At 46.7% G+C, this 13,788-nt stretch overlaps 1 protein-coding gene across 2 annotated transcripts in view; it reads left to right on the top strand.

The window, feature by feature from the left end:
• Positions 1-13,788, top strand: part of LOC137625819 (ankyrin repeat and SOCS box protein 13-like) — an 83,070-nt gene that overhangs the window by 38,239 nt on the left and 31,043 nt on the right. Inside the window, exon 4 of one of the 2 annotated variants that reach the window (XM_068356695.1) lies at positions 6,617-6,757. The exons of the other annotated variant lie outside the window; for it this stretch is intronic. Coding sequence (XP_068212796.1) covers positions 6,617-6,757 — 141 coding nt within the window. The remainder of the gene's footprint in view (positions 1-6,616; positions 6,758-13,788) is intronic. 2 annotated transcript variants of the gene reach the window in all.

The following is a 13,788-nucleotide window of genomic DNA, read 5'->3' as shown; positions in this document are numbered from 1 at the left end:
CAGTGAAACTCCTGAGCTGGAGATAGTCGAGACTTTTTGACGTTGATCTTGAATCCCAGATGTTCCAGGAACTGGATCACTTTCTTGGATGCTTGCATGCATTCCGTCTCAGATGCTGCCCCCACCAGCCAATCGTCCAGGTAGGCTACCACCTGGACACCTTCTAGGCGTAGTTGTTGAACGACTGCATCTGTAAGCTTTGTAAGGATCCTTGGGGCTATATTTAGTTCGAAGGGCATGGCTCTAAAGACGTATTTCTTCTTCTGTAGCCTGAATCCTAGGTAGGAGGAGAGTTGGCGATTGATTGGAATATGCCAATAGGTATCTGCCATGTCTATGGAGACTGTGTACGCCCATTTTGGCAGCAGGGTCTTTATGTGTTGAAGGGTCAGCATCCTGAACTTGCAGTTTGTTCCAACACGTAGTACTTACCTCGAACTACTTTCTTAGGAGTATCTGGTATCTCTTCCCTAACCGACCAAGAATTTTGCGTAGTTCCCCCTCTCTCCATTACCTTGTCGGGGTGCTCCGGGGCGGAAGGATACTCGCCCCGAGGCGACCCGGGGTCAGCGCGCGACGATGCGCTGCTAGGTCTGAGTCGTCAGTAAGTGTCTGGTCGCGGCGTAGATCTCATCTCGCCACTCTCTCTCACTTATCCCTTCTGATCTGCCTTGTGTACCACGTGTTCCATTGTGTTCCCTATCCTTTGTGCACCACTTGTTCCCTTTGTGTCCCTTATCCTTTCCTTGTGTAACTTGTGTTGCTTGCGTGTTCCATTTTTTCCATCATGGAATCTCAGCGTCGTTGTGCCGGGCCCAAAGCTGGTAAGTCTTGCGGGGCCTGGCTGTCCAGGACTGACGTCGACCCGCACACGATGTGCGCCTCGTGTAGGTGTAATAACTGCCTCCACGTGCGTGGAGTATGAGTCCTGGCTGGAACTACTGTTTGCCACAAAAAAGAAGGCGCCTAAACGGTCTACTACTAAGAAGGCAGACATCGCCTCGCCATTAACGTCGCCCTCAGCGCCTTCGGAGAGAGGTTCTCCTTCACCTTCCCCTACCCAGAGTAGGGGACGAGGTAAGTCCGTTGCGGGGAAACAGCCCATTGCCGTTCCCCATGAGTCTGATATCGGGGATTCTGTCTGTGAGGGGCCTACGAGGTCCTGGTCCTGGTGCCCGCAGGACCCGTCTCCAGTGAAGACCCGGTGTGGGTGAGGCCAGAAACAGCTCCTACCCCTCCATCGTGGTAGTGCTTTACAGGTTCAGCGGGTTCTGGGGGCGGGCGTGACAAAGAAAGGCGGGCCACGTGCTTGTCGGACCCCGACTCCATTGTCTGGACGGCACCAAGGACGTTCAGGTCCCCCAAGCATCAAGAAGAGGAGTTTGAGGGCTGGTTTGCCTCTTGGGGCGCACTTTGCATGCCCCCGGTGCCCTCAGCAATGCTTCCGTCTGACTTTATGCAGCCTGTCACCCTGGTAACCAGACAACGAGCCCCGAGAATGGTAGTGGAAGATACGGAGGACTCCGACAGCTCCTCCTCCTCTTCATCCTCCTTGGACAGTTCCTCGTCCTACAGCTCATCCTCGTCGGAGGACTCCAGCGACCGGGGAACTAGAAAGAAGAGGAAGAGGTCCAGGAGAAGGAAAGCGAGCTCTTACGCAGGCCCGGCGAGGAAGAAGGCGAAGACCACGCGGAGAAGGAGCAAGAAGAGTTCTTCCAGGAGGAAATTTGTCAGAGTGGCTTTTCCCCCTTGCGGGTCGAGCAGGGTGGCTGCCGCTTCAGTGCCTGCCTCGGTGGCCGCTGGAGCTGCTTCCGCGACCTTGCCCAGTGTCTCTTCGGCTCCGCCTGCCCGTCGGGTGCAGCCGTTGGCACACTTTCCCTTGTCTTTGCCCTCCAAGTCACCGGCTCCATCCGCCCTGCGGGGACAACCGCGGATGAGAACCAGCAGCTCGGCTCCCACTACCTTTGTAGCACCGGCTCCGTCCAAGTCACGGAAACTGCCACTGCCACTACTGACAAGTAGTTCTCCAAGGCTACCTCCGCCCCGGCGGCTCCAGCCGTGACGGAGACAGCCGCTCCATTAACCCGGCAAGAAAGAAGGGATACCTCCACTCCCACGAATCCCTCCGTGTTCGAAGATACTACCGACATGGAGGTTCAGGTGGTAGAAGAATTGCTAGACTTTGGCGAGTGCTCCCCGGACGAGGTGTCCTCATACAGGAAGGTCCTGGCCCTAATACGGCACCATCACAGACTGGACGAACCACAACCTTCATCGGAGCAGGCTTGGTTTTCGGGTTTGGGCAGGATGGTGGACAATCCTGTGCAGCAGAAACCATCCTTGACTCTACCCCTAGCGCCCGACATTGCCCTGGGCATGGAGCACGTCGATCGGTTTGTTGCGGGGCCTAAGAACTCCCTAAGAGCCCAAGGGTCTTTCAAGCTCCTGCCTGGACTAAGGACCCAGAAGAAATTGTGTGTGCCAGACGGTCGTCACTCAGGGCCCCGCACTCTGGAAGAAGCCGTCGCAACCTTGAACCAGGGCAACATGGATGAAAGGAGCCTTACTGCCTCAGTGGTCTTCTCGCAGGCGGAGGACGCCATGATGGAGGACTACTCTCAGGACATCGTCAATGTGACCTCATGGTTGGACTGGTGGGCGTGCACCCTAGCAGGGTTCCAACTAGCACACGACCATTCGGTACCAGAGAACCAGGCCCTACTGCAGGAACTGATCCGTTCGGGGGGAAGGGAATGAAGTTCCTCACGTTCCAGTCTCTGACGGCAAACTGGGTCCTGAGGAGGAGGGACAGTACTTAACAGGCTATCCCGTAGACTCCCCGAGCGGGAAGCAAAGTTCCTGAGGAATGCACCGGTGTGGGGCGAGACCGTGTTCCCCCTCAAGGCGGTGGCTCTGAACGAGTTTGTCAAGCAGACTCTGTTCAGCATGGAGACAGCGGACACGGTCAGACTTGCGGTGAGACCTCTAGACTTCATGTGCTCACTGGATTTAAAGGACGCGTACTTCCAGATCCCAATCCATCCGTCTTCCAGGAAGTACTTGAGATTCAGCCTAGACGACAAAACCTACCAGTTCAAGGTGCTGTGTTTCGGTCTCTCCACAGCACCTCAGGTGTTCACCAGAGTGTTCACCCTGATTTCATCTTGGGCGCACAGGAACGGCATCCGTCTCCTTCGTTATCTGGACAACTGGCTGATCCTAGCAGACTCGGAGTCGACCCTTCTTCGACACCGAGACAGGCTTCTGAGTCTTTGCCAGGATCTGGGGATCGTGGTAAACCTCGAGAAGTCCTCTCTGCAGCCGTCCCAACGACTGGTTTATCTAGGCATGTTATTAGACACCAATCTCCACAAAGCCTTTCCATCAGACAACAGGATAGCAAGGCTGAGGAGGGTGGCGGAACCCTTCCTCAGGCGAGAAGAGCTTCCCGCCCAATCATGGCTGCGTCTCATAGGTCACCTGTCCTCCCTGGCTCGTCTGGTTCCAAACGGCCGCCTCAGGATGAGATCCCTGCAGTGGCGGCTCAAGTCCCGGTGGAATCAAAGATCCGATTCCCCGGACGTACAGGTCCCGATAGGATCTTTGGAACGGACGGACCTGCGGTGATCGCTGGTCGACGAGAACCTGCGAAAGGGAGTGGATCTTCTCGTCCTCCCCCCGGAATTGACACTGTTTTCGGACGCATCAAAAAAGAAGGGTGGGGGCCGCACATTCTGAACCAGAGGACCTCAGGACTTTGGTCAGAATCAGAAAAGTACCTGCACATCAACCTGCTAGAGTTGAAGGCCGTCTTTCTGGCTCTTCAACAGTTCCAACGGAGCCTGGCGGGTCACTCCGTGGTGGTGATGAGCGACAACACCACGGTAGTGGCTTATATCAACAAGCAGGGAGGTACTTTTTCGCAGCAGCTATCCCATCTTGCAGTAGAGATTCTGAGGTGGACCGAAGTCCACTCGATAACACTATCAGCTCGCTTCATTCCTGGCAAGAGGAATGTGCTCGCCAACAGTCTGAGCAGGGCTTCGCAGATAGTGAGTACCGAGTGGTCTTTGGATCCTCAGATAGCCAACAAAGTCCTGACTTTGTGGGGTTCCCCGACCGTGGATCTGTTCGCGACAGCGTTGAATTTCAAGCTGCCTCTGTACTGCTCCCCAGTCCCGGACCCCAAGGCACTCTGGCAAGATGCTTTCCAGCAACGTTGGGACAACATCGACGTGTACGCCTTCCCACCATTCTGTCTGATGAGAAGGGTGCTCAACAGGACCAGACTTTCGGTCAACTGTTCGATGACTCTGATAGCTCCGCTATGGCATCAAGCGGAATGGTTCCCGGACCTTCTGCAGCTCCTGACGAAGCTCCCGAGAGAACTTTCCCCACGACGCGAGCTACTCAGACAACCACACTCCAACATCCCTCACAAGGCCGTGGCCTCGCTTCGGCTTCACGCCTGGAGACTGTCCAGCATCTCCTCACGGAGAGAGGCTTTTCGCAACAGGTTGCGGAGAGAATGTCTCGGCACCTGCGAAAGTCCTCTGAGGGAGTCTATCAGGCAAAGTGGAGAGTCTTATGTGGTTGGTGTCGTGGGAGGGGTATCTCTCCACTCGATGCCACAATTCCAGCGATAGCGGAGTTCCTCGTGTATCTGCGGGAGGAAATGCACCTTTCTGTCTCAGCAGTGAAAGGCTATCGCTCAGCCTTAAGCTTGGCTTTCAGGCTGAAAGATGTGGACATTTCTTCCTCGCTGGAACTCTCTCTACTCATACGTAGCTATGAGCTTACCTGCCCCCAGTCGGAAGTGAGACCTCCTCCTTGGAACGTGGTTCGGGTTCTCAGGGCTCTTAAGAGACCTCCCTTCGAACCATTACGCCAGGCCTCCGATCGCCACCTGTCTTGGAAGACGGCTTTCCTGCTCGCTTTGGCTTCGGCCAAGCGAGTTAGTGAACTTCATGGTCTCTCGTACGACATCGCCCATTCAAGGGGATGCGGGGAGGTAATGTTCAGGTTCATCCCTGAGTTTGTTGCCAAGACTCAGGATCGCGAGTCTCCGTTCTGTAACAAGCGACCCAGACCAGCTGCTACTATGTCCAGTGAGGTGTCTGAGGTACTACTTGAAGAGAACAGCTGCAGTTCATCCCCAAGTGCGAGCATTGTTCGTGAGCACAGGCAGGACGAAGAGGATGGTCACCAAGAATACCATCTCGGCTTGGATTCGAAGGGTTATCTATCACGCCTTGAATTCAGACACTCCTCCGTCACGTCGCCCTAGGGCACATGACGTCAGGGGCGTTGCTACGTCCCTGGCATTCAAGAGAAACTTCTCTGTGACGCAGGTGCTTCAAGCTGGGGTCTGGAAGCGTCAAACGACCTTCACAGCACTACCTGCAGGACGTGACCCACAGGAGCCTCGATACGTTTTCTATCGGCCCTGTGGTGGCTGCACAACAGTTGCTCTAACCTCAGGCTCCTTTATGGACAAGTAGCAGTAGGTTGAGGGCGTTGTTACCCGGTTTTAGTCTGCGTGAACGAAAGAGTATGTCTGACCTTACTTCTTTCTTCATTCTCCCCTCTCTTGGGGAAGCAGCATCCTGGTCTTCGCATAGCTAACCTCGACCTCTGCAGGTAACCCATGCTTCCTTGTGCTCCTAGTATTAGGTTTAATACTGTCGCGTCCCCCATACCCTGACGAGGTGGTATTGGGAACGTCCTATTCTAGATTCCTATCTAAAGGTCTCAAGGTCAACTTCATAGGACGAGTCACGCTTTCCTCCACACACAACTTATGTAGGCCACTCGTTCCTCCACACACAACTTATGTAGGCCACTCGTTCCTAGCGAAGCAAGGAACTTGTGAGGTGCAGGGGTTCCTTTTCTCAAGTGCTACTCACTGGGAGGCGGAGCCCCCGGGCAAAGCCAAAGTCAGTAAGGCTGGTGACTTTCCACCCTTCCTAAGGGGTAAGTCACCCAATGTAAATAGCGTGGTTTTTATTTCGGTTATGGAACAAATGACAAATTCGGAGATAATTTGTATTTTTCCTAACCATACAAACCTTAGCTATTTACACATATTTGCCCGCCAGCCCTGACCCCCAAGTCAAGTCCTACCTCTAAGTGAAGTGAAGCAAATCATCGGTGTGTGGGGGGGGAGGGGTAGTAAGCTACCCCTTCCCCTACCCCCGCTAACTAGCGCGGGGGTAGTTAACCCTCGTTAAAAACTATTGGCTCGTCATTTCAGCTACGCCGAAAGGTAAACCCAATGTAAATAGCTAAGGTTTGTATGGTTAGGAAAAATACAAATTATCTCCGAATTTGTCATTTTACATTTCTAACGAATATTTTTAAAATACAGTAGATATTTGTATGTCAAGTAATTATCTTTTGCATACTTTTTTATTATTTTTATACTTGTTTGAATAAAGTAAATTGCACTTCAAATAATTATCATTTCGTACAATTACTATTCCTACGAATAACTTTTATCCTGAAAATTTTCAATTTAAATTAATGCTTTTCGAATATTTCTTTCTAACAGTTCTTTTCAAATCATGTTCACATAATCGCTATACTTGTCCAAGATACATTTATCTTTCTTTTTTAGGAAATACAGAAATAGTTTCCCTTCTTATCGCAGCTGGTGCTTATTTAGATCCAAATGATACACATTATGGCACACCACTACATGCTGCTTGCTCCATGGGAAGCCCATCTCTATCCTGCATCAAATGTTTATTAAAGTCTGGTATGTCCAAAAACTTAATACTGTATTATATTTTGTATAAAAAAAATCTTGCATTCATACAATCAACAAATCTCTTCTTTTACCAAAGTTATTGCTTGAAAAGTTGCTAATAGAATAGGAAATACTTTAGAGCTCAATCTTGAAAAGCTCTCCCTTCAAGATTTACTTTTACAATGGTTATTTTTTTCATAGCTTATGGTTGCCATTTGGTGATTTATTAATTTCTTCAAGTACTTATTGCAAAATCATCAAAAATTTAATTCAGCATTTTAATCTGAAACCTCTATTAAAGGCTTAAAAGGTTTAAAGGCCGCTCATGAATGGCAAGGGCAAGGGACAGTGGCATTGCCCCATCGAGCAGCACAATGCCCTAGACACTGACCATATATACATATGATCAGCGCCCAAGCCCCCTCTCCACCTAAGCTAGGACCAAGGAGGGCCAGGCAATGGATGCTGATGACTCAGCAGATAGACCTATAAGCTCCCCCAAACTCCCATCCTTAGCTGACAAGGATGATGAGGTTGCAGTAACCAAAGGAACTAACGAGAGTCAGCGGGACTTGAACATCAATCTGATGTTCACCAGTCAGCTACGTGACCACATCGGCCACCACAAGGGTAAAGAAATAAAAGGTTTTTGTTAAAGTGTTCTATAGGTTAAATGAAGTGTGTCATCAACTCATATCAAGTTCAAGCCTCAAGATTCCTGAGAACAGATAAAAATTAAGGGAGTGGACAGAAAGTTACCCTTCTCTAGCCTACTTAACATTAATTTTTCTTGAAATGTAAAGGACATACAGTATCTTATTTTCATTTTTGTATGTGATTACTATTATTACTGTTACAGTTTTCATACGAGGTATTTCTTGTGTCCTATAAATGTAATTTGTTCCTTCACATATAAAAACCTTTTGTCCTTTAAAATACATCCCGTCTTCAGCAGAGTTGAAACAGCTGTTGAATTTGTTAACGAGGTAGTTAATAACAAGTGGTGAGCACAGGCTGGTAGCCCCTTCCACTTCCTGTCAAAGACATGTCAATGATGCCTTTGGCCACAACTAGTACAGACTTATTCTTGCATCCTAACCAAGGCTGCTACTTCTTTTCCTTTATTCTTTTAGTTAATGGTTGACTGCTGGCTCCATTTTCATCATGGAGGCGATGCAGGATATTCGTAGATGGGGGGCGGGGGATAGGGTAGATGCTGTAACCAGTTTATGGCTAAGCTAGCTATAGCTCCATACACCCTATGCACTTCTTGTAGGGGGTATGGTAGTTTAATCATCCCCATGCTCCAAGTGTTGATTATGTCTTCCTGTTCTATGACAAGCATTTGCTTTATGGAGGTAAAGGAAGGCGAAGGACTCTTCAGCCTTATCCCTAGCAATGCCCAAAATGATGCCACGAAGCTATATAACACTTTCCTCTCCCCCTCGAGTTTGCAAGTCACAGAAGCTTCTGATTATATGCCCCTTGCTCGGTCCCAAGGGAGTATGCGCCAGAAGCCTGGAAAGCTCAGATCTACATTGCTGAGTTTTTCAAAGCTTGTTACTGTGGCTCCCTAATGATTGGCACACTCCAACATGCGCTGGAAGATTTTCCTTTGCCGTGCAGACTGCTGCCAATGAGTTTACCTAAGGAATACCCCCCCTTAGTACATTACTGTATTACTGTGTAGATGGCATTGTCTGGCAAAAAGCATGAACCATCCTTCAGTATTTTCTTTCAACTCATTGTGGTTATTTAGTGGAGTTAGGCAATGGGGAAATATTGTTATTCAGGCTAACTCCAGACTCTTAATTCACAATTTTCTTTAAATGTGAAAAAATTTGTCAATGTTCTTGCAGCTGGAGAAAGATAATTCTGTGCTTCTTAGGACAGTGGCAGTGCAGTTAGCCTAACCAGCCTTACTACAAACCCTAGGCTAGCTTCTAATGTTCTTCCAAGTGTTTCTATTGTACCATGCACAGTAGTAATGGTTCTAATGGCGTACTGCTCATTAGAGTCGAGTGCTTTCACACAAGCTTTGATATATCTCTCTGCTCCAGATCTTTCTATTGTCAAACTCTTGCCATTCCAGGATCCAGCCTCATAGACTCCCTGATTCCGAGTAAAAAAAAAAAATGGATTAAGATATTTGATTCATATATCCTTACTCATGCTGGAGCCAGTGCTAATAAGCTAACATTTGAACCTTAATTATGTGGCTTTGCTGTATTACATCTTTAGTGGTAGACTCACAGGTTTTAAATAATCATTTAGCAATATTTGCTCAGGCTAATAAATAGGTGCGTCATATGGCTGGAGGCCAAATGAATCCTAATGAAGTCTTGGCCTGTAATATTTATAGACGGTATAACGGAGGTATAAATGTAGATACTAGTATTTCTAAGAAAGTAAGCTTTGCATCACCCAAAAACCTACTGTATTTTCCACAGCCACAGATGTTTCTGAGATGCAATTTCAGTTTTCTTGAGAGGGTTCTACACCAAATCATGAGAAACCGAAGATCTGGAAAACATCAGAGGAGAATGAAGGTGAGGATGAGTAAAGGATTGCAAAGCGTGCAGTGAGTGAAAGAAAGGGAGAACAGCGTGATAAACTTTATGAAGAACTAGAAATAAGAGAAAGGGAGAAGAAAATATTCAAAATCTCAGCAGAGTAAAATCAAAGAGGTAAAATGTAAAAGCAGTTGGAACAATTAAAGATGAAAATAGCAATGTTTTGAGAGGTGCCAGTGGAATAAAGGAAAGATGGAGAAGCTATTTTGAAAGGTTAGTGAATGAAGAAAATGAAATAATACCAACAGGGGAAGTGGAAAGCATCTCTAGTCCAATTCAAGAGATAGCAAGAGTGGAAGTTAAGGAAACCTTAAAAAGGATGAAGAACGGAAAAGTGACAGGACCAGATGAGTTACCAGCAGCGATTTGGAAGTATTTGAGTCAAGATGGAGTAACAGTGCTTTATAAGCTGCTAAATGCTATTCTGAAAGGTGGGAGGATGCCAGCTGCCTGGAAGATGAGAATTCTGACCCCCAAATACAAAGGAAAGGGAAATGTAATAGAGTGTTCAAGGTATAGAGGGATAAAATTACTATCTCATACCTTCAAAATCTTCGTTGGCGGAGGTAAAGAAGATCCAGTCCTTCCCGCTGCTTTTAAAGAGTTTCAAGCAGATGAAGAGCTTGTCAGTTCTTATAGTCTACTAGATGAGCAAGCAATTTGAAATGAGGGAAATTGGGAAATTTTTAAAGGATAGATCTCAACTCATGCAAAACTTTGGATGGTAAAGCTGTATGTACCTAAGGTGAGTGTAAAAATAATAAATTTCATTATTAAAGTTCCATTACTTTTGTCGGTCTGTGGTAAGGAAAAATGAATGTCAAGTACTTTTGAACATATTTCATGTCATCATGTGATGGTAACTTTAAAGAGTTTTATTTATAAAGTGTAAATTTTATTGTAAACAAATAATATATCACTTTAGCAGACATTTTATATAAATTCTTTAATAATATACTCTTCTTTATCTAAATGAATTGAGAATTATTTAAGCTTATAATAAAAGAGGAACAACTGAATTCTAATTAATTTTACTTATATTGCAATAAGAATGATAAAAAGACAATATCAGAATATTTTTATATTTTTGTCACACAACTTTTGTCATTTATTTTATATTATCAAATATTACATAATCAAATACTGTGGTGGCTCGTCTATATAAGTCTCAGTGTTGCCAGGCAGATGAAAGATTAATTCATATTTTTCAATATTAAACTTAGCCGGTGATCATATAGCTGTCAGCTCTGCTGCCCGACAGAAAAACCTAAGGACAAAATACGCCAGCGATCGCTATACAGGTGGGGGTGTACATCAACAGCGCCATCTGTCGAGCAGGTACTCAAGTACTCCATGTCAACACAAAACCAATTTTCTCTCTGTCGTGCCACTGGCAAGACCTACTAAAATACGCTGTTACTAACTGGATTTGTTTTCACAACTATTTGGTGAAGTACACTATTCTAGTTTTGAGCTTTCGCTATGCAGGGGTTTTATCTTCATCTCAAAACTTGAACTCGTTTTGGATAGATTTAATTATGGTGACTAAGAGAGTATGGACTCTCTTTCACTTTTAAATGGCCGACCCTTCCCTTAGACGGAAGTGTGTTTAGGTTTTTAGTAATTTTGCTTAACACGTTATAGATCTATATATTTTATATCTCTCCGCCTTTATTAGGCCTCTTCGATTAACTTTCCATTTATTATAAACATATAAAAAGAAATTTTTATGTTTTGTTTATTTGCGACCTTTCCTGATAGTAGGCGGTCTTAACTTGGAACCGAAGTTAATCAACGTTGAGCCCGTTATATCGTATTTAGCCTTTAAAGAATTTATAACTTTTTAAATTTAATGTTTTATGAAAGAATTTCTTTGATAGTCTTCGTACTGTTTTCAAAGATGAACTAACGTTTAGTTTTTTTTTTTTTTTTTTAGACTACGCAGTTGTTGACGTTCAGGATGTTCAACATGCGCTCTATCGTTACGATAGAGAGAGATTGTATCACGGTTTCACTTTGCAGTAAGAGTAAATCGATTCTGACGTTTCGTTCATTCTTTCTTAACTTAAATAGTTTAAATTCTAAATTAAAGGAACTTTTTATTTGGAAAACCTTTCAGTTTTTTCCTTTAGCCATATAACATGTTTTTTTGACGATATATAATTGGGCTCTTCTCTCAGGTGCGAAATCAAGAGAGAAAGAGAGAGATAGATAGAGACGGAGGGAGAGAGAGGAAAAATAAAACGTTCCGTTCAAGCGGGTAACGTTGTTCTCGTGTCACTCTCCTCCCTAGTCGCTGTACGGGGAAGAAGGTAAAACGTTTCTAGGGTTTTATTCTTGTCCCCAGGCTATGTGCGGTGAGAGATTGTAAACGTAGTTTAATTGAACTAGTGTTTAGTCTCTTTCCCAGCCACTGAATTCTTTATCCTTATATGTTTTCTGTTTTTGCTAGTATTAATGAGCTGCATTATACGACTGTTTTCGCAATTACTACCTTTTAATGAAGGGTAGAATTGCGTGTTTCAGGTAGAAATCAGTAAAAGTTTCGATTTCAGTGAAATAAGTGCAAAACAGAAAATCGAAGTGATAAAGTGATATGCGCAAAGTGTTACAGTGTTGCGTCCGAGGGTTCGTCTGTTCGTGCCTGTCGTTCACTTAGTCCGGGACCTCTTGCAAGCTCCCAAGCCCAGGGGAGAAGTAATGTCGAACGACTTATGGGTTCGTCAGGCCTTGATCAACGAACAGACGTTTCCCTCCGTGGTTTCGGGCGTATCTACCCAAGATCGCCCCACCCACACAAAGACGAGAGAGCCCATTTACTTCTCGTCTGCGGAAGAGGTTTCTCGTAAGAAACCATGGACCAAGGTCTCGCAGCTTATTAAGTGCAAGTCGGTCCCTTCCGCGCAAGTCCAACGGCCCAGTTGTAGCCACTGGGTCAGTTCGGACTCGCTGCAGTCTTCCGACGACTGCTCACCTCCTTAGAGAGGCAAAGCGGTACCGCAACAGGCAGTAACTCCGTCTGTTGCCGCACCAGCTGTTATAGACCCTGAGTTGTCTTTGCTGCAGTCTATGCAGACTCAGTTAGCTGCTGTTATGCAGGAGTATCGTGCGGAGAAGGTTGACGCTGCACCCGTTAGCCTACAACCTACCACGGTTGTGCGCCCAGCAGACGCTGAGGCTGCCTGCTCCCACACTCCAGCTGTGAGAGCTCCTCCACCCATGCGCAGTCGACCCTGCCAGACGCATGCTGACGTTCACAGACGCACGGAACCCTCCGTTGATGTTCGTGTGCTACCACAACAACAGGAGGGTGGAGTTAAGCTGCCGTGTTTTGACGCGGTGCGTCAACCTCCGCATTCTGGAGTTGTTTTGACTGCTCAGTATAGACAGTCAAAGTAGTCTCGAGTGAACACTGTATGTCCTCACGCTCCCGTTGTGGTTGACAGTTCAGTCGTTGACAGTTCACAGTCTATCAAGCAGTTACATGACGTTGCCTTCTGGTCTGCTACTAATGCACCAGTGCTGTATGTCCTCACGCACCTGTTGTGGTTGACAGTTCAGTTTTTGACAGTTCACAGACTGTCAAGCAGTTACATAACGTTGCCTTCTGGTCTGCTGCTAATGCACCAGTGAGACCCTCACTGAGATAACCTAGCTTTTCTCGGACAAGGTTCCTGTAGATGAGAAAGTGCTGTTCTCCCTCCTACTGATATTCCTTTGAGGACTCTGTCATTTGGAGAGGAGCCTTAAGCTGCTTAGCCTCCTATGGACTTTAATTAAATCATGATGATTTTTTAAGGATCTTCGTCCGGATCTTGTAACTGCTGCTCCTCGTTCGCCTAACGTCAGAACTTACACTAGGCCTAGCTACTTCGAAGCCGTTGTTGTTAAGCTAGTGCTTTGCACCAGGAGGAGTTTTAGGGATACAGCCTTTGATTTCCCTTCTTTTAAACTGGCTTATAGAGCGAGAGTCTGATAGGACACGAGAGAAGTTCTCGGCTTGGGAGTTCATGCCTCTGCCCAGATAGACTTCTCAATTCTGGTAGACTCGCCCTGGCGCCTAGCCAGGAGACGCTCCAAGTTGTTTACAGGTCAACTTCTCAACTTTTGCGAGCCTTTGAAGTTTTGCTGTACTATTATGTCACACATAACAAGGCTTCCAGGGATGGTAAATGGTTCCGCCTCAGTCGCTAACCCCGTCTGTTGCCACACCTGCTCCCGTAGACCCTAAATAGGCTTTGCTGCAAGACATGCAGTCCAAGCTTGTGTCCTTGATAGAGGACTTTAATACGGAGAAGAACCTTCTGGCCAACAACCTTCCAACCGGTGGGTTGTGCGCCCTGTTGACGCTGAGGTATCCTACTCGCGTCTGCCAGTTGAGGTGGTTCCTCCACCGATGCGACCCAGTGTGGGTTGCCAGTCGCACGTTGACGTTAAGCGACGCTCGGAGGTGGTTGTTGACGTTCA

This window comes from Palaemon carinicauda, chromosome 33 (assembly GCF_036898095.1).
Source record: "Palaemon carinicauda isolate YSFRI2023 chromosome 33, ASM3689809v2, whole genome shotgun sequence".
Classification (NCBI taxonomy): Eukaryota; Metazoa; Arthropoda; class Malacostraca; order Decapoda; family Palaemonidae; genus Palaemon; species Palaemon carinicauda.
Note: the sequence above shows the minus strand (reverse complement) of the source record. Positions and strands in the feature narration are given on the sequence as shown.